The sequence below is a fragment of the Xyrauchen texanus genome, chromosome 44, assembly GCF_025860055.1.
Source record: "Xyrauchen texanus isolate HMW12.3.18 chromosome 44, RBS_HiC_50CHRs, whole genome shotgun sequence".
Lineage (NCBI taxonomy): Eukaryota > Metazoa > Chordata > Actinopteri > Cypriniformes > Catostomidae > Xyrauchen > Xyrauchen texanus.
The window spans coordinates 6758165-6786051 of NC_068319.1; the positions used below are offsets into that span (position 1 = coordinate 6758165).

Below are 27887 nucleotides of genomic sequence, written 5' to 3' on the forward strand. Positions count from 1 at the left end.
CAGCGCGAGTGACCTATGCGGTGCTCTCGCGCTCTATAAAGTCCTTTACCGAGCTTTTAACAGTACTATTCCCGCCTACACTCGAACGTGTTTAAATATCCAGACACCTTTTGCTGTGCCAATTGTAAAACTTTACGAGTTTGTAGATTTTGAGTGGTCAAAATGAGCTCCTCGCTTCCGAAAAGCGAATCCACCACATCCCTCATCAAATCCTATACAGCGCAGACGAACCGGAAATCCGGAAACCGCGCGGACCCCGCAAACCACCGCAACGGACGCCGGCACGCGGGAGGCGGCAACGAGGATTCTTGCTGGAGCGAAGAGTGCGATGTCACCGCCCGGAGACCCCTGTGCCAGCCGAAGCACGCCAGGAACGCCGGTGGTGGTGGTGGTGGAAGGAGAGCAGGGAAGATCCAAAGTCATGACGGATATTATCAGGAGGATGGACCGGACCGGCACGCCAAAGAACACCGCAAACCATCAAGGCACCATCCCATTGACCTTCCGGTGCAACACCACATGAGTTCCCGCACCAGCCGAACGCCTTCGCCGACAACATCCCTCTCCAAGCGCTCGGACGAAGCCGCGTGGTTTTTTGAACCAAAGGACAAGCAACGGGCCAGTTCGAATCAGAGTCTCACTTCCAGTCCACCTCCAGCATCAGCACCACTCCAGCCCGGCAGCATGCGCGCCCCAGGTAGAGCGAGCACTTACAGCGGCGCCCTTGATGCAGACCTCCATCCGATAGTTAAGTCAGTCTTCGGACAGGTAGGGCGACACATCTATACCACTAACTACACTAACTACTAATTAGTCTTTAGGCTGATGCTTTTATCTACATATCTGGAAGGACATTCATTGTGATGTACATGAATCAAACCATCTGGGGTTCGAACCTACAACCTTTCATTTTTAAGCCATTGCTTCACAATACAAAAGTGCTCTATACAAAATCATAGTGAATATGATTTGAAAGCATATGATTTTCAAAAGAGAGCAGAAAAACTCAACAGGTGGTTGATGGAGTGTTACAGGCTACGAAAAAAAATGGTTTGTCAATCTATCCCATATATTGTATTCTCTGTTGCCGTTTTTGTTTGATCCATTTGACACATCCCATTTAGCAAGTGTACTTGTTTAAAAAATATTTCAAGTTAATTATGCTTTGCTCTAGTCAGGTGCGTGCTTGTAGATGCAGCAGATGAGAGCAGCACGAGACTGCGCGCCTCCGCATATAGACGCGCGTTCTGCTTCTGTACCGCGCCGTGGTCCGATCTCTGTTTCCATGATGCCATCAACTGCTCAACCGTTTCTTCTTAGACACACTGATATGCAGTAACGATTTTGCTTAGTTGCTTAAAATGCGTATCGAAGGGGTTATGTATCCGAAATCACTCACATCCAAAGCAACAATAACATTGATCAATATATCATCAGAAGACCACTCGACCAAGACACTAAAATATTTCACTGTTATTTGTATTATATTTATGCGTTCTCCATTTATTATTATTATTATTATTTTGTGGGTTTTTTGTCCTTTTGGAAAAAAAGGAAATGTACAGTGGGATTCACTGGTGAAAATGCTTCACACCACAGTGAAACATTTTAAACTCTTTGATACTTTAACACAAATGTTTCATTACAATACGATTAAAATGTAGTTGTGTAGAAGGAGTTTATTTCCCCATTAAGAACAATTTGCATGTAGTTTTACATTGTAACATAATTAGACTTAAGTTTAGCGTGTTCTATAACAGGGGTGGGCAACTATTTTGGTAAAGGGGTCACATTGGGCTTTAAGTAGTGCATAGGGGACCACAATGTTTTTGTATCTTTTAAGCCCAGAAATAGTTGGATACTCAATTTTCTGAAGTGTATATGTGACTTATTGGTCTATTCTGCAATTGCCTAAAGTAATATATTGCTCTACAATGGTAGACACTTTTCTATGTGTATGAAGAAAATGCTAAAAGTTAATGATGGGGTCTCGTCAGTGGTTTGACTTTCCATTCAGAACACAACTGAATAAAAGTACTAACCACTAGATCAATCGTTATTCGGAAACGAGGTCTATTCTATAAGATGGACAAACCCCAACAGAGGGCAAGAAGAGGGTAACTTGCACCAGCTTTCATCTGATTTTTAGAAAATTTATAAAATACCTTTGATGGCATTCTTAATACATTTCTGTAATGTAAAACAAAACCAAATATTCCATGTAATTATGTATTTTCACAATTAAGTTGAAAATAACATGCATAAATATTGACAGACAAATCTTTATCCCAGTAAAATGTATTCATATGAAAGAAAAAACTATGAATTATACCATACAGGCATTGGCTATTAATAAATCCATATTTATATACCCATTTATTTTATTTAAACACTTTTCATTCATTTTAAAAAAAATTATGGGGGGTTGCGACAACGGTAGACTTTAGGGTTCCCCCACCTCAGAAATCCCAATTTAAAACCTGGTTGTAGGTTTAAACCCTGTTCAAATTCATTCGGGTTAAGTGGGACTGTCCCTGCAATAGGTGTACTTTACTTTGTATAAAGTTTTATTTAAAAGACTAAATAGTAGTAAAGGTTTTTAAAAGGTCTCTTGTTCAGTTTATTCAACAAAATAGCCTTACTAACTGCATTCTGATATATGATAGTGCCAAAACATTTTTATGCATCATCACAGTACCCCATAGTAGACTTTTTAAATTCGATAGCATTTTGAATGGTCTGTTCTTGGGGATATGATCTCTCTATAATCAGATTGTGATGATAAAACTGAATTATGCATGATGGTTTAATGATGAAAGTGAAACAGAAGACTCTATGAGAAGCGTCAGGTTGTGTTCAGAGATTAGAGACAAAAAAAGCCTGACGAAAGTCAAATTGTGGTTGATTTGACCCAATAATGTCAAATTTAAAACCAATGAAGTATGAATAACTGATATGAATATTATATAGTATAATAAGATGAGCTGTTGTAAGTGCATTGATTAAACTGATGCACACAGTAATCTGTAACGCATCCTCTTTTAATCTCTAGCTATTTATTTTGATATATTGATGTGCTATTGATATAAATGTATGTTTTTTGTCCAATAGAAATCCATTCTAAGAAAACTGTTGTTTGATTAACTAAAGCAGCAACCTTTACTTTCTCTCAAACCTCAGTTGTCTTAAACGCTGCAAAAGCAAAAGAATAATCCCATATTCCAAGGAATATTCTGAGTTCAGTACAAGTTAAGTTCAACCAACAGCATTTGTGGCATAATATTGATTACCACAACAAAAAAAAAAAATTCTGGAAATTGGGCATTCCAAATTGGGGAGAAAAGGGGACAAAAAAAAAATCTGGTTTCCAGTGTTTTACTTACTATGGAAGGGTCAATCCAAAATGTATAGCCACATGACATAAACAATATGCGTGTTAACATGATTTTAGTGTGATAAAATCTCTTAATAACGTTTTCTGTATAATGTAATGCAAATGTGTTGCCATGACGATGTAATATCAACAAATCCTTAAACCTTAAAATTACTGTTAAATTGAATTTAAACAACCATACAGCTCAACAGCTTCATGTAAGTGCTTTTATAAAATTATAAGCTTCACATTTCTGCCTTTAAAACCTTCCAAAAATTGGCTCCATTCACCACCATTGTAAGCGCCTCACTGTAACCTTGATTTTTAAAAGAAAAGGAGGAACGATTTTTTGTGGTGAATAACATTAAGCCACAAATGCTTTTGTCTGAGCTTAACTTGTATATAACCTGAAATATTGCTTTAAGCTTTTTCCGGAAACAGCTTTACACATTAGGATGGACATCTTAAAGTGCTTAACATAAAAAATATTGTGTTTTTGGTTTAATTACACTAATGTTCTTTTAGCAGTAGATGCATCCATTCTTTTTTCAGATTAAGTGATTTAGAATTAGACTTCACAAACTGATCATGGTTTATAACACTCCTATGAGCTGCAAGTTGATAACAAAGTGGTTTGCATCTGCTTCTTTCTGTCGCATCTATCCTGCTAATGTGCCGCAATAATAACACCTTCGGATTAAGGCTAGAGCTTGAATACGTCAGAACACAGCATGCGCGCACGCACGCACGCACACACACACACACACACGCGCACACACACACACAGAGACACACACACACACACACACACACACACACACACACACACACACACACACACACACACACACACACACACACACACACACACATTTCACCACTCTGTGCCTGTGCAAAGGTTAAACAAAAAAATAAAGTTAAATGGGGAGTGTGAGGGAACACACAATTTAAGTGTGTTTCAATCATATTGAATGTTTTCAAACTCTATTTTGCATTATGCCATTGCAATCAGCACAATTTTGATCATTAAAAAGTGATGATCAATCATTATACATGTACAAATGAAAAAATATATGTTTTAAGATGAGATTCAAAATCACTCACATTTGCAACCAAATTTCACGCTATGCAACTGAAATTTATATATTTTGCAACTGGCTGCAACATTTCACTCACCAGTAATTGTGTAGTATAGTGGTGGAGTATTCAGCAGCTAGATTCTTTCACTGCGTGTTGAGGATATGTTGTTATGTGTGTCCAAAGACACAAGATCCACACGACCCATTTGTCAATGAAAAATGTTTCTTCCTTTCTATTCTTTATAGTCAGTTGTTGATCAAAACAAAAAACATTTAATGCTAATCGTGCATAGCATGTTTGAGAAAAAGCCATTTGAGTCCTTTCTCGTTAACATATGCTTATTTACAGATGATTTTTACAGAAATTCCAGAATTTTCTTAAAGAGACAGTTTCGGCATCTTTTAGCACATGTTCAACAAATCAATGTAAATACCTGTTTATAGTACAAATTATGCAATTAAAAAACATTTAACAAAAATAATATATGCAATATAATATTATATTTATTGATGAAATTCATGGATTTGTTCATTTTTAAAATGCCAAATTGTGACCTAAATGAAAAAACAAACAAAAAAATAAATAAAAATAAAACATAATTAGTAAAATGTATATTTTCATAATTAACCTAGTTAAAAGGTACCCTGTATAATTAACAGCATTAGCTGGGAGACTATTTCTGTCATTTGCAAGCAAAAGGGAAATTATAACTGAAATATACCCATATGAATCAATATCGAATCCAATCGAAATCGAATCAAGGGCTTGTGAATCGGAATCAAATAGGGAAACAAATATCAATACTCAGCCCTAATAATCACCATGAAGCCATTTCAGGGGTTTCTGTTTTAATGTACATATTTGGCAGGCACTTTTATCCATCGTGCTTTGGATAAACTATACACTTTCACTATTTTGAGAATCAGACCACTAGAAGCCAATTCTGGTGCCAAACTCACTCACTGACATCTTACATCAGTCTTTTCTTACATTCAGAAACCCATGATTCAGTATTTTCAGGAAGCCACTTGGGTTGGTCTTAGTTGGTCTTGACACTTTTACTTAGTTCTACACGCCTCCCAGGCATCATTAGTCTTTGGCTTGTAAATGTCACATAGACATTTTGCCACAAGTTTTCATTGTAGACCTGTACAAATGTTGAAAAGCAGAATGTATCTTGTGGGGACTGACGTGACACATGATTATGATGGCATACAATGTGTTTGCGTGTGTTTGCTCACTTGAGCTTAGCTCCAATAAAAAAAGCCTTCCATCTTAGTGTGAACAGAAATGCTGCTTTATTTATAGTGCCAACTTGTCTATTTTTCCTCTCGTAGTGGATTGATATTCCTCAAATGTCGTGTTTCATATTTCCTTATGTAACATCAAGGCTGCATACAATCCCTACAGAAATCATTCTCTGCCAGAAGCTGCTAAATATAGCAGCTCAAGACCTGATTGGAGAGGAGAGGGGAAAGCTGTCTTTTGTGCTGGAGTGAAAATATAAAAATCCATTATAGATACCTGACACATGGGGTTTGAAACCATGAAACTAAAGAGAGGATTCGAGCAGTACATTACCATACTCACACGGATCTAATGTATGCATATCAGAATCACACTATTTCTGTGGAAGGGGTTGGCCATTAGTGTTAGAATGATCTTAAGCATTTATAATCCTAATTTATAAATATTATTTTCAATAGGGATTCTAAATAGTAACAGATTTAAGGTCTTTGGGTCATAACAAGAATATAGTAAAACTATTTTTTAGATTCTATAAAGAATGGGAGATTAGTGCAGGTGTAAAGACGCTTAAACATCAACACAAAGAATAATTTGAGCATAAATATGGCTCTTAAAGGAATATTCTGTGTTCAGTACAAGTTTAGCTCAATTGACAGCATTTGTGGCATAATGTTGATTTTATCGAACTAAAATCCAGTGCTGGGTATTACGATTTATATGGGTACATTTTAGATATAATGTCCCTTTTGCTTACATATGAAAGAAATGATCTCCCACCTCATGCTGTTAATTATACAGGAGACCTTCTAACTAGGAAAATATGAATTCGTTTTTCATCGTTTTGGTCACTTTTCTGAACAAATTAATGTATTCAATCAATACATATGATAATATATAGCATATATATTTTTTGTTACGTGTTTATTGTTTAATAACATAATTTGTACTTTTTACAGGTATTTTCATAGATTGCTTGAACTTGTGTTAAAAACGTTTCTGTCTCTTTAAGAAAGAAGGCATTCCTGTAAAGAACATCTGTAAATGAATGCATGTAAACGAGAGACTCGATTGGCTCTCATCTGTCCTACATGTGATTAGAAAGAAATTTTTATTTTTTGTTGCTTTTGATCAACAACTGTCTGTAGAAAACAGAAAGGGTATTAATAGAGGCATTATTCAATAACATATGGTTGCGTGGATCTCATCTATGGACACTTCACGGAACAACTTTTACTCTCAACACGAAGTGAAAGAATCTCACTGCTTAATACTCACTATACTACGCTTTTACTGGTAAGTGAAATCTAAAAATTTACCAGCCAGTTGCCAAATAATTTATATACATTTTAGATGCAGAGCGTGAAATTTTATTGCTAATGCATGTGATTTCCTCTCATTGTAGTAGAGAGTTGCACATAGAATAAAAAATCGATCTTGGAACTTAAGAATTCTTTTCATTCAAATGAAGATTGAGATGCATTGGAAAATCTATATTTTTATCCACTCCTATCATATTGAACTGTGATTTTATCACAATGGAGTCATGTTAATGCATGTAATGTTCACATCTTGTGGCTATACTTTTAAAAACATTTTGTATTTTAAAGTTTATGGATTGGCTCCATTCACTTCCATTCTAAATGCCCAAGCTTTTTAAATAAATGAGGGATGAGTTGAAAATATTTTTTGTGATAATCAATATTATTGCACAAATGCTGCTGATTAAGCTTCACTTGCATTGAACCTAAAATATCCCTCTGAGGTAGATATGCATATATCATTAAGGAACCTTTATGGATCCCTCCTTATTTAGAGTGAATGCTCCTCTTCTTGAAGCAATCTTAAAAAGGGGTTAATTTAGCACAAAAAAGGCTCTGTTTTTGTTTGCCAGTGCACCCAAATCTGGTGGTATTTACAGTATAACCGCTTTTCCCAATAGTGTTCACTAAAAATAAGTAATATATATATATATATATAGATATAGATATAGATAAGATCTAGTAAAGCTCTTGTACTTGTATTTGATGTCAAATGATAAGGCACTGTTTCAATAGGAAATGTATGTAAAAAGCTTTAATGTTACTTCATCAAAACTTGATATTTTAATATGCCTTTAATATTGGATCCACTCTGGTTCACTTTGTAGAAAGATTGCATATTTGTTTATTAATGGACAACAAATGTGTACTTCTGATTTCTTTGGTGTAATTAAATGATTTGTAATATAATTGTAGGTATTAGGATTTACGGTTCTATAGAACTTGATCTAAACTGTCTGATCCAGCATCTTCTTTGGTTGGCTTTCTTGTCAGGTCCCTTTCATCCACTGTGTGTCGCAGAAGTATTCTCCTTCTCTCTTCTCACTATCTACATCTTACACTCTCTCGAGGCAAAAAAGATTAATATCCAAATGCTGGTATCACTTGACCTGACTTAACACTCGCTAACAATGTACTATGCAAGTAACCCGGTTTTTAAAATGTGCTGCTTATATCAAAAAGACCACTGATGCATCACTGTTTTCACAGTGAGCCAACAAAAGAAGACAGGAATATTTCAGATTGATGCCCTTTCTCTGCCAGCAGGGGCTGCCCGTCTCGGGCGAAAGTGAACTTTGGTTATCAATGCAGAGCTGGAGCTGAGATAGAGTGGTTAGTGATGTGCTAGGCACATAGATAATTGTTCTGACAAAATACACTACAAAAAATGGCATTTTTAATGAGTAATTTTGTCTCGTTTTCTGGTAAAAATATCTACACAGCCTTACAACAATATACATTTACATGAGGAGCAAAACTGCATAAGATATTTAGACTTGTTTTCAGATAAGTTTATACGTCTCACCCCTTTGGCAAATTATTATTTAAGCATAAATCTAACAAAGTTTTGTGAGGTTTGTGCATACATGGATAGGCCACCCACAAATTAAAATTATGTCATATTTTACTCATCCTCATGTTGTTCCAAACCCATATGACTTTCTTTCATGGAACACTAAAGGACATGTCAAGCAGTATGTTTGTCTCAGTCACCATTCACTTTCATTGCATATTCTCTCCATACAATGAAAGTGAGACTAACATACTGCCTAACATCTCCATTAGTGTTCCATGAAAAAAGTCACACAGGTTTTGAACAACATGAGGGTAAGAGTAAATGATGATAGAATTTAATCTACCTTGTTTTAAGGATGTTTAGATGGAAAACAAGATCGAAAGCTGATTAAGAGAATTATTTTTTGCAGTGTGACATTCTCTCATTCCTTGTCAACCTGCTTCTATCTCCCTGTCCCTGTTGGAGTCTGTGATGGAGGGATACAGAAAACGAGGACATGAAGAAAGGAAGCATTAAAAGGAATAAGGAAAAAGAAGAAGCATGATAGACCTTTATGTCTTATGTAAGAAAGACTCGCTGTTCGAAAGGTAGATGATGCAGTACCACTTAGTTGTTCCTCTCACTTGTTTGTCTCCAATTTTGTTCATTCTTTATCACTCCCGCCCTCCCTCTCTAGCCCACTTGTGTCAGACTGACCTTGCGAGGGTCTGAGAGAGGGAGGGGGGTAGAGAGATGAGCAAAAAGAGGATGGGTGAATACATGAAACTATCTATGTCGTAAATTCTATGTCATTTTGTGTTTTCAATACAATCTCCAAGTCCTGAGCTATTTATAGAATCCAATGTGTTTTCTTTTTCACCAATGTATTGCAGGGGAGAAGTCAAATTTCTAATCCTTTTTCAGTCTGCTTAATAGAGAGAAAGAAAAAGAGAGAACAGACTTTGAAATTTCTTCTTCGGCACATCCCAAAGGAAATTTGTATTGCTCAGAGGTTTATCTTTCTTAGGTCAAGAGACTTAATTGAGTTTTCAGTTATGCTTTATTCCTTCAGAGTGAGATAAAATAAATAGCAACAAATTTGATAATTGTTGACATGAGACAAGAGCTGTAAAATTAGTCTAGGCCGCATAGTTTAGATACAATTTGATGAAAAGGCTATAATCATTTAGTAACATACATATCGTTCCAAGCTGTGTTTCTTTTTTCTTATGTGGAACAGAAAAGGAGATGTTTAGCAGAATGTCCTGGCTGCTCTTTTCCACACAATGACATTGAAATGGAATGGATGCTGCCAAGCTCCAAAAATGACAATTTACATTATTGGATGAACTATTCCTTTAATGTAATATTTTGGGTTCAATGCTAGTTAAGCTCAGTCGACAGCATTTGTGCATTATGTTGATTACTGCAAAAAATTATTTAGGCTTTTCCTTCCTTTTCTTTAATAAAAGCAAAAATCGGGGGCCTGGGTAAATCAGTGAGTAAAGTTGCTGACTACCACCCCTGGAGTTCACGAGTTGTGCGTGGATGCCGCGGTGGATGGCATAAAGCCTCCGCATGCGTCATGTCTCCACGGTAACGTGTTCAACAAGCCACGTGATAAGATGCGCGGGTTGACGGTCTCAGACAAGGAGGCAACTGAGATTCATCCTCCGACATCCAGACTGAGGCGAGTCACTATGCTACCACAAGGACTTGGAGTGCATTGGGAACTGGGCATTCCAAATTGGGGAGAAAAAGCAAAAATTGAGGTTACAATGAGAAACTTCAATGGAAGTGAATGGGGCCAATTTTTAGAAATTTTAAAAGCAGAAATGGGAAGCTTATAATTGTACATAAGCACTTACTTCAATTCTTCTGTTAAAACGTGTGTATTATTTGGGCTTGTGTATTACATGATCACACAGTATGTCGACATGCTACTTCTGATTTTTATGTACCCTGAAATTGACCCCACACTGCTGAATTACTGACTAGCATCATCCCCATCAGACATTCTTGCATCAATTCAAACACATTCACTTTTACCTGTCGCGCTAACAATTCTGTTGAAACTGAAGAATAATTATGTTACCATCAATAATGTAAGCATGAGTTAGAGGTTACATCTTTGCTATTAAATTACATTTTACTCCACTGACTTTTAGGTTTAGGGTTCAGGTTTGGATTAGGGGTTAGAGTTAATAAATTATGCATTCATGTTGATTATATTATGTCATTTACAACTAAAAATACAACTCACTTTTGGCGCCACCTTGAGGGCATTTCACCTCAACAACACTTCCAGCTTTTGTCACTGGGGGGCAGTGGTTTGAATTTCGGTAAGCACAAACTGATTTCAAGATCAGAACTTTCGACTACTTGTTGCCAAATTGACAGTGTGATCAGTCTGCCATTTAAGCTCAATGCTGTCTGGCAATGATACAATATTTGTTTGTGCGTATTTAGTGCAAATCTTCACAGCAACAAAACTTATCACTACCATCACTGGGACGTTTCATGCTACCTAGACTAGCACTTGAAACTCAGGAACGGCAGTTGAGTGCGAAAGGTTGAGTTGAGGTAAAGACAAACCTAGAGATAAAGTGAAGCCAGATATAAATGAAGAGTTCATTTGAGGAAAGGAACAACACTTCTGAAGAGCTGCTAAATTTTTGATGCTCTTAGAGGAACGTGAATTAATATTTTAAGAGAAATTTTTAATTCTGTGAGTAAATCCGTCTCCCCTTTGAGAAACCTACATGAAATGTGTATTAAAGCGGATAACTTGTTCAATATTTCAATCAGATCAAGACTTTAAAATGATTTCTTTATAATTAGATCTTTTGCTGGGATTAGAAACCTGCAAAGAATTCTAACTCTTGAATGAACGCTGCCCATTAGATGGTATATGATAATCACTCAACTGAAACCTTATCAGGATTACTATTGCTCAGACATTAGTGATTTGAACAACCCCCAATCCTAATTACTAGATTTCAACACTTTATTTGCCATGCACAATTTGTGCTACAGATAAGATGAGGCTTGTAGAAGAGAGATTTGCTATTGCTTTTCTAAATGATCAGGCAACGTTTGCATTGTGGATGATAAAAAAAAAAATGTTGAATGAAGGACTTGAGCCATACTGTTAATAGAGACTATATATACTCATAGAGACATTCAGTCTTTCATGTTTTCCAAAGTCTCAAGGTCAGAGATGTTTTTTTTATTGGAGACAGCTACTATGGAACAATGTATGTACTCTTTGTATATGTATGCATGACTCAAATGTCAGTGCAATAGAGACGAATGTGAATCTCTGCCCGTCTCTCTGCTCTTGTCTAACTGGCTGCCTGTCTCCGTATCCAATGGGATTATCCCTGACCTCACATCATTAAAACGAAGAAGTACTTATTAACATTTCTGTCAGAATGATCCATTTTGTGTGTGGCTGATACATGGCCTGTGAGTTTGTACATCATGCTGTCGTGTCGTACTGGTTTATACTAGATTTAGGTGTCATTTAGCAGTGTTCACCTTAAAATACATTTACAAACTGGTAAACATATTTATAACTTTTAAATACCCAAAGTATTCCTACATCACAGACTTCAACCGCACCATATATGAGGGGGAAATAAAGTTCTGACATTCGGTGTGCTGCGCTCTGAATGAAAAATGAATTTATTTTATCACGTCAGGTTGGTGAAGCTGTAAATTTAGCCAATTTATTTTTACTTGTATTTAACTCATATTTACAATGGAGACGTTAATTTCTTTAATTGCGTTTTTTTTTTACATCTGAAAAACACATGGCAATGGTTTATGACAACGGTATGATTTTGTGGTGCACCGTGAAACTTTTGAATCTATATTCTGCACACAAACTTTCTCTTTCGCATGATAAATACATCATCACTATGACACACACCCTTCACAGTATCAGCTCTGCTTTTATTCACACAGACACGTCCCGTGAATGATCCCGGCAATGTTACTAGGGTCTGTTCCCGGGATCAAATTTTCAGAATACAGAAGGCTCCCCGGCATTGATCCCGCCGATATCCAGGGATCAGAGCCCAGTGTGAATGAGGTTTTAGTTGGAAACACTGTGTATTTGCATCATGCATATTTAATGCATGCAAAGCAGTTCTGCAAAATGAACAATATTGTGATGTGTGTGATTGGCTGAAACAGATGATGTCACTAAAATAGCATAAACATATGCTGGTACTTTAATACCGGCTAAAGGGGTTCCAATCCTGAGCACTAAATCATAGCTGTTTATTTAACCTGTTACACTACTGTAAGCATTACTGTAGTGGAAAGACTACTTAAATCACCATGTACACATGATTTGTGTATTCATGAGCACACACACAGTTATGTAGTTGTGTGATTACAGCACACAGTTGTGACATTCCTAAGAGCTAGTTTGAGCATTTATGGATATGCACGTGCATGTGCTTCTGCGTTGCTGCAGCGTGGACTCGTGCTGAGTTGACGTTATGTGAGCGGACGGCGCCTGGCTCTGATTTCTGATGTGTCCTGAAGTTCACAATGAGCCTCCGGTGAGGGGACCACATTCATCTAGATGAATCATTCACACACAGAGAGAGAGAGAGAGAGAGAGAGGACAGAAAGAGAGAGGGGGAGGCATATATGAGTAAAACAAATACTTCAATAGAGAATTAGGCAGGAAGGTCAAATTTAGAGATGACGATATTATTATTCTAATTCTTTTTTTGTATGTCCGATACTGATTTTTTAAATGTTTCCATGTCAAATAGAGTGCAATAGTGCCAGCTCACTTTTTCACCCATCTTGGTTCCGGTTTTTCACATTAATTTCCTCCACAGGGGTTTAATAAGATTCTTCATAAAAGAGTTCTAAGCCATGAACCAAACCAACCAAACTATGGGTTTATTGTATGTAAATGAAGTGGCACAAAGTTACATTTTCTAGAGGTCTTGGTTTATTTCTTTCAATTATTATTATAATTTTTATTGTTATGTTTAAGTCACTGCAAAAGGGGCCGGTGGAAGGAGAGAGTAAAAAATTTTGGATTTGGTATGATTTTTTTTACCCCAATTTGGCATGCCCAATACCCACTGCTTACTAGGACTGTGGTGGTGCGGTTACTCTCCTGAATCCGGGTGCCTCCGCTTCTGAGATAGTCAATCCACACATCTTATCTACACTGTGGAGACTCTTAATATGTGGAGGCTTATGCAATTTTCTGCAATCCATGCACAACTTACCACGTGCCCCATTGAGAGCGTGAATCCCTAATCACGACCACGAGGAGGTTACCCCATGTGACTCTACCCTCCCTAGCAACCGGGCACAATTTGGTTGTTAGACCTGGCTGGACACATCATTGTTTTGATTATATTTTAGTTTCATTTGAAGTGTAATTTGATTTTAGAAATATTTTTGGTTTAATTTTTTCCTATTTTAATAAATAATTTACATTTTCTAAATCAATGCCAACTGTTAGAAGCGAAGTGTTGCGGATACAATCACTGTTAATTCTAGCCATGATTTGTGTGTCAGTAGATGAAAATGATTAATAATACTTATATTCTCTGTAATTTAATGGAGCCTACATTCATATCCTGAACCACATTTTCCATGGATATAAAAGGAACATGTCCCATTTAGGATGCTCAAAATAATGTAATTCCATATTTTTATTCTTCCAATTCATTACATACAGTCCATTTACACTACCAACTTCTTATGAATGTACTGTCTATTTTTATATCGCTGGTGCTTTTCAGGGAATGGACTGGATAATAGGTGAGAGACGGTGCCGGAGAAGAACCTCCATTGACTTGGTTTCGCCAAACCCGCTTGTGCCTTGACTTAGCACACGCTTACATGAAAATACCAAAACTTCATGGTCTTGCCCATTGACTATGTGCTTATGAGTTAAGGCACTGCACTGTGCTTTGTGCTTGCATGCTTAAAATAGGGCACTATGCCACAAATGCTGTCAATTGAGCTGAACTTGTATTGAACCCGGAATATTCCTTAAATGTCTTTCATGAGGAAACTACAATCCCAAGAGGCATTGCGCATGACACAATTTAATTAAAAACCATGGAAAAATATAAAACTATTGATTTTTAAGTTGTTGATTGTAAGTATAGAAAAACTATTTTTATTTAATTTATTTTCTAAGTATACAGATATATAAAAATATCTAAGTAGTTTGAGAGTGTTGAGAGACTGACTCGATTTCATCATTCACTATGCATCATGGGATTGTGTATGCATCATGGGATTGTGCGTTTGCTGTTGAGCTCAGTTGCTACAGTTTCTTTGCTGCAACATTCTGATTGGTGGATCTTTCTCCTTCAGTATCATGCATAGAGTAGTTTTCACTATCGGCAGCCACCTCACAATATAATACGTATTGCGATATACTTGTCACGATGCGATACATCACGAAATGTATATCAAGATTGAGCATTCAATTCCAATTCATTTGGGTATATTTCAGTTATAATGTCCATTTTGTGTACATACAGTATGAAAGAAATTCTCTTTCAGCTAATGCTGTTATTAATTATACTGGGGATACAGTATATATTCTACACCTGTACTGTCACTTTAAGACTAGCGGCCTGGATTTTGACAGTGTTTTGGTTGAATGGTGTTACAGCATCCATGCTGATGTGTTTGTTGATTTTGATTAACATCTGACTGTAAAAAACAGAAAAGATATTAAAAGATTCAAGATTCAATGACAAATGGAATGCATGGATCTCACCTTTGAACACGCATGAAAGAGTCAAACCAAACTTTTAATTTCAACACGCAGTAAAAAGATCTCGGAAATAAACTTCGCCACTTCTCTACACTGGAGAGTGGATTTTAAGAATCGACATCGGGATCGTTCGAATGAAGATCGAGATAAAGCGGGAAATCTATATTTTTGCCCAAATCTCATGCCAAATGCTTGAGAGTGTCCCAGCGTGTCTGCAAGAGAAGTCTCTGACTGCACTGAGGAACACTGCTTTCAGAGTTTGCACTTATTTATACAACCGGCTACTTACTTATTGAAATGCTGGATATGATGTGAATGCATGAATAGTTGAATATAAATATCGATACATGGATCTAAAGTACTGATACAATATCGTAAGAAACAGTATTGTGATATATAAATATTTATATTGTATCAACACATCCCTAATTTTCACCACAAATTCTGCTGTTCAACAGAAGCATATATCATCAATTAACAACATCAGAGCTTACTGTAGGTCTGTCTTTAAAGGTTTATAAGTTGTCATTAAAAATCTATTAGTCTATGGAAAAAATTAATTGGATTTTTACTTTCAGAACCTGACTGTTGCATTTTGACACATTAATAAATATAATTAATAATAAATATATAAAGAAATAATTAAATTTTGTCTTTGTTTTCGGCTATGTTTTAAATTGTTAAGCATTTCTCACTTGAAAATCAATGGCACAATAGACCTTATATGAAGAGTGATATTGATGTTTAAAATCGACTAGTTACATAGCTCAGGAGGCGTAATTGAGTTTTCATTTATGTTTCATATAAGGATCAATTTTGTTTCTCATAAATTATCCAATTGTTCACATGTCGTATAGCATTAAAAGTATAGAGTATAGTGCTGTAAAATTATTGTGGAATTAGCTCTGATAATTTGGTCTGGACAATTTAGTTGATGTTGAACTCGTCATAGAAATGTATAAAGTCTTTCTTGTTATGCTCAGCACTTAATATTTAATGGGCTAAAAATGGCTCTTTGAGTGTCATCTCTATATAAAAAAAAAATTTTTTATCACAATGACAGGAAAAGTAATGGACATTTATTTGTCAAAAAGACAGGGAACCCTGTCTCTGTTAAAACTCAGAGGAGAAGATTTCAGGGGTCTTTTTTTCTTTGCAAAACATCTGAGAAGCAGACTTAAGTAAAAAAAGTTTTAGTGAGTCATCAGCCATTTGTTATAAAATTTCTTTCAATGTAATCTCACTGCTGAGATGTGTCTTTCCTATGAGGAAGAAAGTAGAGATAGACAAAGTGAATCAGCAGAGGCCCAAACAGGAAATGATGGGGCTCGGTGGGCGAGTGCCAGCCCAGCAGGAAAATTCTGGTAATGGCTTCCTGTCCTCCCCAAATAACCTGCCGTGGCCCTTCGTACAATGTGCTGTGATTTTGCAGCCCTAAGTGCATCCGTCCCTGGTGCAGTGCCACATCCTCTTCCCTCATGCGGTTTTCATGTTTTTACCGATTTTGATCTCAAAATTGGCCTGTCGTAGCTGGACCGCAGGACTCTTCCCTGTGCAAGTGGTATTTTTTAGCTCCATAGCCCCACATCCATATGTGTGTAATCAACTGCATCTGTACACACTCTTGTGTATGTGTGCACTTGTCTGTGTGTGTGTTTAGATTAGTGTCTTTAGCATCTTGCTCCGGGGAAGGTGATATGCTTGTCTATGCGAGTCTCTTTGTCTCTTTTGCCTTGTTTGGATGGATGATTAAAACTGAGCAGCTGAGAGTGAGAGAGAGGGAGGGATGAGTGAAAGAGCAAGTGAACCGGGAGGAAAGGGGGGTGAAGGGAGGGTGATGGAGAAAGAGAGGGAGAGTGTTTAAGCAAGTGAAGAAGCAATCTTGGCTTTTCTCTTCTAGCAGCACTTCACACTGAGACACATGTCTTCTCTTCCTGATCCTTCTATCCTCTTTTTCATTCAATTTCCTCCCTTCCTGTCACCTTGACGTCCAGCGTCACCACCCCTGGATTGTCTACGTCCTCTCCAAAATCCATAATTCTTGGAAGATAAGCCTGCAGACCTCATCTCATCCGTAATCCATGCATGGAGGCATGTGGATACACTCAAACGCATGCAACCACACATACACGCGCATGCACACAAAAAATTAGCACAAGGGACTTTATTATGGGCAACTGTGTTAAGTCGCCACTCAAGAATATCTCCAAAAAGGTAAGATGCTTTTTATAGCTTCATGCACCCTGTAAATGTAGGCAATGTAATGCAAAGTGTGTGTGTGTGTGTGTGTGTGTGTGTGTGTGTGTGTGCAACTGACTGGACCCAGACTTGGATTGTGTTGTTTGGACTGTCAGTGATGAGTTTAATAGTCTTGCTCTGAATTCCACTGAGCAGAACAGTGCTACTGTATCCAGTACTATCATGGTAATTTTCAACAGCCATTGTACATTTAGAAAAGTAAAAAATAAACTAAAATTAGTGACCAGCTGATATTTACCCATTTTGAGATAATTGCATCAGCCAGTTACCATGTCTCATTGTAAAACTGCATGCTATTGGAGAATAAAATAAAATGTATTTGATAGAAAATATCTAGAAAAGAAACTAAGAAACATTTACATTACATTACATTTATGCATTTGGCAGACGCTTTTATCCAAAGCGACTTACAGTGCAGTTATTACAGGGACAATCCACCCAGAACAACCTGGAGTTAAGTGCCTTGCTCAAGGACACAATGGTGGTGGCTGTGGGGTTCGAACCAGAGACCTTCTGATTAACAGCCCTGTGCTTTAGCCACTACGCCACCACCTCTCCTGAAACAAATCTGCGGTAGTGATATCAGCCAATATTTAGCCATTTTTAAATCATTACATCAGCCAATTACTGTGTCCGATTGGATGATTAACAGAATCAGAATCAGCTGATTCTAGACAGGAGATTCTAGTGCACATCAATACAAAAATCAATACAAAAAAAGCAGCAAGACTTAGATAATAATAAAAAAGAATTATACACATGTGTACATACACACACACACAGACACACACACACACACACATAGATACACACATACACATACATACATAGTGCAAATATAATACAAATCTGTTATCTGTTATGTACAGTGCAGTTGTTGTTTTTTTAACTGGTCATTTTGAAGTGTCATTTTGCATAGTATCAGTACTAAAAATCTACCAAAAAAAATGTCAATGGATTTTGCAAATTTTAAAGATTTTCTAATCTTTAATTAAAAAGAAGAAGTTTGAATTAAATTAAAGATTGATTTTGCGTTAATGTGAAATAAATATTCATTTAAATTAAGCAATTTAGTGTACTTGTGTATATATAGATTCTGTAATAACTTTCGTATTAAATTTACGGTAGAAATTCACTGTAGAAAATACAGTAACCTTATTTCAGGCATTACAGGATGTAATTTTGGTGCCTTTATAGTTTGCTAATCATTACAGCACTACACATATCATAAAATGATATAACATACTGGAACTACAGAAATTTGCTTTGCACTTTTAAATTGTTAACATCAGGTGGTGACACAAGTGTTAATACAAAAGGCCACACTCAAAAAAATTTACTTTCACCATTTTACTGAACGCATGTAAACAAGTGAACTTAATTTAACTGAGTTGTTTCAATAGAAAAGTGTCTTGTCAGCTTTGCTTAATCGATCTGAGTTGGGACAACATATCTATTTTTGCTGGCATTAACTGAAATCACAATTTGTAATTTCCAGCATACTTACAATTTATCAAAAGTGGTTCTTCCAGGAGCAATGGCCAATAAATATGTCTTTATGCACAGTGTCACTCACATAAACACAAAACAACATCATGGTAACACACATGCCACTAAATTAATGCAATAAATATTTACAAAACAACTTAAAATGTAACATCAAACACCCTCATGTACATAACTAAGGATCAACATAAATATTTCAATTAAATATAAACAAATGGGATGGGCATTTTAACAATCATTTATCAGAAAAGTACATGTAGTGTCATGTTAAACATGACATTAACCATAAGGTAAATAGTACTTTTAAACTTCTTAAATCTCTATATATATATTTTTTTATTATTATTATTTATTTATTTATTTTTTTTTCATTTGACCTTGGAAGACTTGCTGGATCTTTTCATGAACTAACTTAATGTTTAATGATATGCTGCTCGTGCCGCCTTACTATAAAAGTATTTTTAATGAGATTACACTGCAAAAAAGTTCTCGACAGCAATGTTAAATTGAATTTAGCAAATCACTGTCTTCTTATCTTCAACATAATGTCTATTCAAAGCTCTAAAAAGGTTTTTGTAGGGTCCTCGCAGGCATTTCTATAAAGCGAGATGTATTTCATGCACGTCCGCTTAAAGATTAGTTTGATAATTGTGTAATATCAGGCACTAGGCACCTGCTCCTCTCCTGGTGTGCCTAATGGCACAGGTTTCTGTGGAAGAATGCAAGAGCTGGCACCACTACAGCCTTGGCAACAGATGGAGCGTGAAGGTCAGGTGCAAAGAGAGGGCAGTTGTAGTGCATGTTTGCACACACACACACACACACACACACACACACACACACACACACACACACACACACACACACACACACACTCTTATACATGCATGCATGCACTATTAGAATACTACTGTACATTAGAGTGAAGATGTCAAAGAGCTTGACCATTGGTTCTATGATAGAAGGTCTGGCTTTGCTTTTGATGGCAAGATCTCTAGTATCCGAGGCCAAATTAGACTGCTACAGAGTTAATGGCAGTGTCTGTGTCTGTGCCCTCAATCTTGTTTAGCAGTCAGATACAGATTACTTGCTGCATGTGGTAAAACAAGATAGCATGAATGAAAGAGAAGGGAAACAAAGGAGATAAAAATGAGAAAAAGCCACAAGACTCTGATACTGGAAAAGAGAAGGCATTAGAACTTTAAGTCTATACAATCTTTTAGTTTAAAGTCTACATGAAATGCCATTCCTAACCATAACCAAACCTATTGTACTTCCATAATCTGTATATTCAAGTAAAATGGATATTCAACAAAAAAGCATGGCAAGACTTGATTTTATTAAGCAGGAACTGATTGGAAAGTATTACATAACAGAATGCAGCCTGGTGGTTTGAGAGAAGGGGTTGAAAACTAAGACCACATCGTCACTATTAAGCAAAGTCACAAAACATGAGGTATACTGTATGTGTAAACTATGATTTGTGGTTGGTAGTACACTAATACATCATTAGATTCTGAGCATTTCTCCATATTATTCATGAGAGGGAACACTTCCATCCAATCACAGCCCTGCTTCATGCATGAGCTCTTGTTGCAGTGGAGAATTTAAACTTATTCACAGATTTATTCACAGACGCAACAGCAGTTCCGTCAATAATTTCAGCAGCACTCACAGAACAAAAATGGGAGGGGCTTTTACACAAAAAACTGTGGAGAGATTGAAAAGATTGCAGTCCTTGTCAGAATGGACCGCAGTCCATAACCGCACCAAAGCGAACATGTTTTTGCTACTCTAGCGCTCCAAACATGAAGCAGCTGTTTTTGAGGAGTGGCTGTTCTGTTTAGATGGCAACGGTAATGTCTGCTCTAATCACTGTTCTCATTTCATTCTCAAAAGTTTGAAAAAACAAAAACAAACATCACATTTCTTTTTGCAGATTTGCAAACGGTTCTATCGTCTTCATCTTTACACTTTTGTTCCACGATTGATATACAGCAAAGTGCCCCAAAACTCTTGTGTTTTCATCTCTACTCATAATGTGATGTTCAGCCATCACTGCTGTGAGTCTGTTTTGGAAGTGAGTTGTAGCTCTTGGCCTCCTCCTGTCCACGCCCTTCCCAACCCTTAACCCTCCCAGCGTATATAATTTAGCTTACTTGGACGAATTATTCGGTGTGAATGATATCTGATCTTAAAGGTTCTGTCAGTTGCTCAGAGGGAGGAGAAAATAGAGGGCAGAGTCTGGCACGATGTGATTTTCCGAAGTTGGACATGTTCCTGAATTACAAACTATGTTTTTCTTGGAATAATCTTCCTATCAATTTATTGTAGTTCTAATGATGCATTACATCGGACATGGGCTATTCTTACTTGACATCACTAGCTTCCGGCCATATGACAGACTTTGTAGAATATAGCTATATTCTTCTCGTTGTCATGTTTTGCACAATTAAATAAAAGACTTCTGAATGATTTTTCAGTGAGGCTGGAACCGACTGTTTGACCTGACTGTGGACTGTTTGGTGAATTGACTGACTGGTCAGATCTCATATCTTATCCTCTGTATCCCGGCCTCTGAATCTCCACAAATGTGTCCATCCATGAAGCCAATAAGGCATCTATGTAGTTTCTAATTGTGTCTTTACCTCACGTTCCCTCTCCATTTGGCTGGGGTGGCTGGAACATGATGGCTGTGCTCAGGACCGCAAGCGAAGTTACAAAGCAGTGCAGTCATGTGATGAAGGGGTGACATCTGGAGAGGCCCTGGCAGCCTTGGCTCAGAACTCAACATATATGCACAATGTGCTCGGACCTGCATGCATTTTCCTGCGCAAGGGCTTCGCTGAAAGCCGGAAGGCTGTACGTAAGTCTGGACATGCATGCACACATGCTCATGCAAAAATCTCTTTCTAGATATATTTTTCTCATTAATGGAAATGTTATTCTTAATACAAATATAAACAATATCCACTGCATCTTATGACAAATTCATTCAGGATCCTAGAAATTGAATCTGGGTAACTGACATAAGGTCTCATAGAATCAGGTTATTAAACCTACATTTTTACAAAATAGATTTTCACGTGGTTTATTGTACGTATAGTGGCAGTTTATAGGTGAAATTAACACTAGAGGTGCTACAACATTCACTTTATTCACACAAATGATGAGTAAAACGGCAGATTACCAGTGCATAAAGAATTACTTTTTACTCTGTTCCACTCACAATGCTATCTTATGACATCAAAACTCTTTTACTATAGTGCATGACTTGTAAGGTGATACATTTGAACAACTTATCTACATTTAATGGCCTGGTCGAATGATATCAAGTCACACCGTATGCAAACTTTTGGGGTACGAGTCCTGAAGAACATGCAAGTTGACACGTGAGCCAGAAGTGTCATAGAAGCACCACCTGTCCAGTGACATTTGACAGTAAGTTTCAATAAATAAACATTAGTAAATGCAGTATGAACTAACAGTGAACAACAGTATATTTACATATTAACATAGACCAAGATGAATAAATCCTGTAAAAAATAATTTTCATTGTCAGTTCATGTTACCTAATGTATTAGCTACTGTTAACATACAGTATAGAGCTTTATTGTAACGTGTTACCAAACAGTCCATGGATATGCATCAACTACACAAATGCTTTCCTGCAACAAGGCTGTTCTGTTCAAATACAGACTTTTTGCCATCAGTTGTAAAGAATACAGAGCTACATGCTATGGGTTGATGTAGGAACCACAGGGATCTGCCTTTATTAGCCTCTGCAGGGTCAGAGTCATGATTGAGTTCTTCTGCAGAAGCTCAAGTGATTGCTCGAGGTGAGCCATTTAAGCGCATGTATTCAAGGAGATGTAAAGAAAAAACTGATTATGAGAGATCAATCCTGAGTATGTATGTGAGGTTCCAAATGACTTCGTTTTGAATGGAAAAATTGAATTTAGAAACGTTTAGTTAATTCATTAATAACTTGCTTTTTGTCTCAAGCAGGAACAGGTGCATTGTAATAATTAACTTGATTCTTCAGAATGGGAGGAGGACAACACCTCGCTTGTATAATTGTAATGACTTCAGTGGAATAGTGCAACATAGGTCACCATTTGTGTGGATCATTATTGATTGTTCTGTTTATTCTATTGCAGAACCGAGAGCTGAGACCAGAGGAACTGGATGGTAAGCTCTATTTCATTGTAGGTTATGTTAAACCTGGTGCAACATGTCTTGATGTATTTGAATACCAAAAAATATTTGAGAACTACATTAAATTGGAACATTGGATTTATTCTGAGTTTAATCTTGTCAAAATCTATTTTCATCCTATTTGATACTTTACAGAGCTACAAGAAGCCTTCAAAGAGTTTGATAAAGATAAAGACGGCTTAATTGGCTGTAAAGACCTTGGAAACTGCATGAGAACTATGGGATACATGCCTACAGAAATGGAGCTTATTGAACTGAGTCAACAGATTAACATGAACTGTAAGCAAAAGCAAAACAAACTGTTCATTCAATTGATTGCTTGGTCTGAACCTGAGAAGTTACTCGAGAAGCTGATGTTAATATTCTGATTTTATTTGTGTCCTCTGTATTACAGCAGGGGGGCATGTTGACTTTGAGGACTTTGTGGAGTTGATGGGCCCTAAACTTCTGGCTGAAACGGCAGATATGATCGGAGTAAAAGAGCTTAGAGATGCCTTCAAAGAGGTGAGGGGTGCCAGGTGATGCCACATAGCAGAAACAAAACACACAAATACAGTTAAAGAGTTCAAATAATGAGAAAACTTGAGGTAAATGTGGATAAAAGCATAACATTAGCTACATAGTTAGCCTGACTGACTTATTCAGGCTGGAATGAGCAGGATAATTTGAATCCAGACTGCAGACATGCTCGAGAACATTTTAATCTCCTATTAACACGATTCTTTTTTTCCTCTTCCCTCAGTTTGACACCAATGGAGACGGTCAGATCAGCACAGCGGAACTAAGAGAGGCCATGAAGAAACTGCTCGGACAGCAGGTGACAGCACTTCCTTTGTTTTCATCTGAAAGCTTTGTTGATCTCAAATGATTCTCCTTTCATGCTTATATTGATTTTTTTTTTCCTTCAGGTGGGTCACAGAGATCTGGAGGACATTCTGCGTGACATTGATTTAAATGGAGATGGACATGTTGACTTTGAAGGTGAGCCACCTCGTGTTGATTTGGCACTGCGTTTTAGTAATGCTAATTTCACTGCAGCAGTGCCTGCAATGGTTTGCTTGGTGCAGTTCCCACGTATATTGAGTGTGTAGTGAATCATTATTTGCTGTATAAGTGGAAAAGCCATAATGATCCAAAACATTCGTATTCACTCTTATGCCCATATTTTAATAATTCTAAGGGTTCAATTTTACATTTACATTTATGCATTTGGCGAATTACAGTGCAATTACAGGGACAATCCCCCCGGAGCAACTTGAATTTAAGTGCTTTGCTCAAGGACACAATGGTGGTGGCTGTTGGGATCAAACTGGAAATCTTCTGCTTACCAGTTCTGTGCTTTGCCCACTACACCCCACCACTCCTCACCCACATTTCAAAAACAGTTTTTTACTCAATTATCAAATAGTTCTTGATATACTAATGTTTTGAAGATTATTTAAAGAGGGAATTGTTGGTCTTTTGAAATATAAGTGTTCAGTGTACCCTCCTCGGGCCACCAAGACATTTATGGACACTAAGTTACAGAAATATGTAATTCAGAAATTTTTATGTTTATGACGTAACAACTCATTAAAGCTGATCAATATATGACTGGACAAATTTGCACATCAAATAATAGAGAAACTCCCCTAAGACCCTCATGACTGTGTGTGAGGTAAAAATCAGAAGAAAATCTGTTATTTTATCATTTTTATGAAAAGTCATATGGAGTAACCCTGAAAAACTTCATTAAATTTGTGACTCAAAAATGTATGATATTTGCAAACAATATTTTTTACCTTGAAAAGTAATGATAAAGTTATTTACACTTTCATGTACTCAAGGTGCAAGGAAAATATTTACCTTTTACTTGATGGTTATAATTTATAATTATAATTTTTTTTTAAATGCTATAATGCTAAGCCAAATTCAACACAAAGATTTTTTTGTCATTTAGAAAAATCTTAAAGGTACAGTAGCAAAAACGGCCTGCTAAAATTCTTACATGAAATGACAGTTGTGACCCATTTCATTTCTGTAATTCGTCTGTGACTTATTTCTGAATGAAACAAGATACAGTATTCAATGAGACAAACTGTGTGGCGGGACTTTTATTTTATTCAATGGGAATTGACTGGATCATCATTAGTTGTTCCATGATATGTTGTTGGAGGGGAGGGTTTAATCATACTTGAATCATAAGTGTCAGAGAGAGGGTGGAAAATGCCATGTATATATAAATTACGATTGTTTTTGGTGCAAGAAACCCCCAAAAAACAAAAAACTTTAACCATAAAATAACTGAAACAAATTACCCTTATTTTACAAACTATTCTTAGCTAGTTTGTCCATGTATCTTCACATCTTCAGCACAAGAGCTTCATGCTGCGGTCTGCTGCTTTGTCACACAGTTTAGCTGTTATTTAATCTCATCACAGTGAAGGCAGTAAAATGACAGTAGCTGAGCTGTCAACTAGATTATCTCTTAACCATGGGATTATTTCACCTCTCTCATACACAAAAATAGCCACCGCTGTTATTCTTGTTGAACACTGTAATGGCTGGAGGTGTGACAGTTGAAGGTCCTCTTGCTGTATTTCGAGCTCAGGCTAACTTTGACTCATCTGAGGTCATTAGCACTTATTTATTTATTTATTAAAAATTTCTAAGTACATTTATAAAGCATGAATTGACAGGCCTGTTCTGATAGGGTTGCATATGACAGTGGAAAAACAATACTAAATGCAAATAATAAAATACAATTAACCTTGTAATCGTGCATGGTTAGGATAGCAAAATAAATAGGCTCATATTTTAAAAGGACAAAATTCCTCCCATATCTTTTGTTGTTGACGTCAATGTGCTTGATATTCCCTCATCTTCAAATGAACATATTTATGCAAGGTAAAATAAAAAATTAACCAGACAACAATAAACATGGTTTGATACTGAGATAAACATGGTTTGTACATTGAATTGTAACTAGTAGCACTGTATAAAACTGTTTTTTGCTAAAAATTTATGTCCACATATTTAACCCTTAAATGACAGTCTTTCGCCTGAGTTGATGTTGGGTCGCCACTTGATGTCCAATGTCACTTCTGGGTCTTGAAGCAAAACCAGTTGTAAACCACTGTTATACTGTTAAGTATTTTAGAGTTAAATTAATCAATATTTTCTCTTTCTTCCTTCAGAATTTGTACGAATGATGTCTCGCTAGAGGAAAGGTGGATGGACCACGTCAAAAACTAAAAGATGGAGGAGGTGAGGAAGAAAGATGTGGAGGAAACGGGAGCAGCCTCATGAAAGGAACTTCTATGACCTCTGACCTCAAAGCACAAATGAAAGAAACTGCACAATAACCCTCCATGACAGTTTTTATGAAGCTAACAATGGGAAATGGGAGTACAACTCACTAATACTGTGATCTCTGAAATCTTTTTGTAACAGAATTTGCATCCTGAAGGAAGCTTGCGATGGCTCTAGTGCACAAAATTACTAAACTAATGTTACATTTTGACAGTAATTAAAATCATGCTTAGAGAGCAACATTTGGCTTCAAAACAGCAATTTAAACAAACTGCTTAGTCCAGAAGTGTCAAAATGTTCCATAGCTTACTTGCATTTCTGCACTGGCATCTCCTTAAGTCACATCTATTTTGTGAAATTAGGGTGCCCCAATAAATTTGCAATAACACTGCTCTTTTATATTTTAAGATGTTTAATAATATTTGTACAGTATAGAGAGATGAGTGCGAGAGTGTATAGTTTCTCTTTAAGAGACTTTGGCTGTTTTAAAGTAGCCTATGATGTATTAGATTATTACTCACAAAGACTTTATTTTATATACAGTATCAATGCTGGAAAACCTTTGCTATTGATCATTTGCTATTTATTGTACAATACATTGGACCTATGCACTACTGTATGTTTGGACATATTTTTGGAAACTTAGAGAAACTTTTGCCATTAAGATGAAGAACATTAAATTGCCCTTATTTGCACATTGTCATGCATGAATGCTAGTGCTGATGCAGTTTTGTGTCAACAGTTAAGTAGCCTACTGTTGTAAACATACTTTATGTAGTTTTGTCGTGTATTTAAAATTATGTAAATTAATTTAACTGACAAATAAGCATCTTATGCACCATTTGAGACTTATTGTGTCTACGTGTGTGTGTGTGTGTCTGTGTGTGTGTGTGTGTGTGTGTGTTTGTGTGTGTGAGAGAGAGAGAGAGAGAGAGAGAGAGAGAGAGAGACAGGGGGGTATGGAGGGGTTGTATGGATATTGGGTTTCAGGATTTATTGTAATTTATTTGTGTGATTTCTAGCTTGTCTTAAATGAGTTAATCTATGCATGCCAAAACAACTTTTTTAGAGTTTAGATTTCATTAAAGTGTTGTTGTTGTTGTTAAATTGTCCTTCTGTTCTTATCTTATATTCTTCAAACACCAAAACATAAAGACAACAAAGCATTTCTATTCTGACCCACACAGAATGTCACAAACAGACCAATTTTCAGGTTGAAAAATTTGTTATAGGTTAATCACAATATATTATTTTAATATTTTATTAATGTATGTAAAAAAAAATGAATATTTTAATTATTATGAAGTATTTTATGTTAAA

The 27887-nt window shown here is 36.5% G+C and overlaps 1 protein-coding gene across 4 annotated transcripts; it reads left to right on the top strand.

Moving 5' to 3' along the window:
- Positions 1 to 27852, top strand: LOC127636780 (calcium-binding protein 1-like). Of its 4 annotated transcripts, none has more exons than XM_052117506.1 (8): positions 17205 to 17507; positions 21762 to 21924; positions 23219 to 23249; positions 23412 to 23555; positions 23671 to 23780; positions 24019 to 24093; positions 24185 to 24257; positions 26453 to 27852. In XM_052117506.1, the coding sequence occupies exons 2-8, from the start codon at positions 21862 to 21864 to the stop codon at positions 26476 to 26478; spliced, it is 522 nt and encodes a 173-aa protein (XP_051973466.1). In that variant the 5' UTR covers positions 17205 to 17507; positions 21762 to 21861; the 3' UTR covers positions 26479 to 27852. The 4 variants fall into 4 exon arrangements, with proteins under 4 accessions (XP_051973464.1, XP_051973466.1, XP_051973465.1 ...); XM_052117505.1 differs by having other exon boundaries at positions 21762 to 21920; XM_052117504.1 differs by lacking the exons at positions 17205 to 17507; positions 21762 to 21924 and adding an exon at positions 1 to 768.
- Positions 27853 to 27887: the final 35 nt, after the last annotated feature.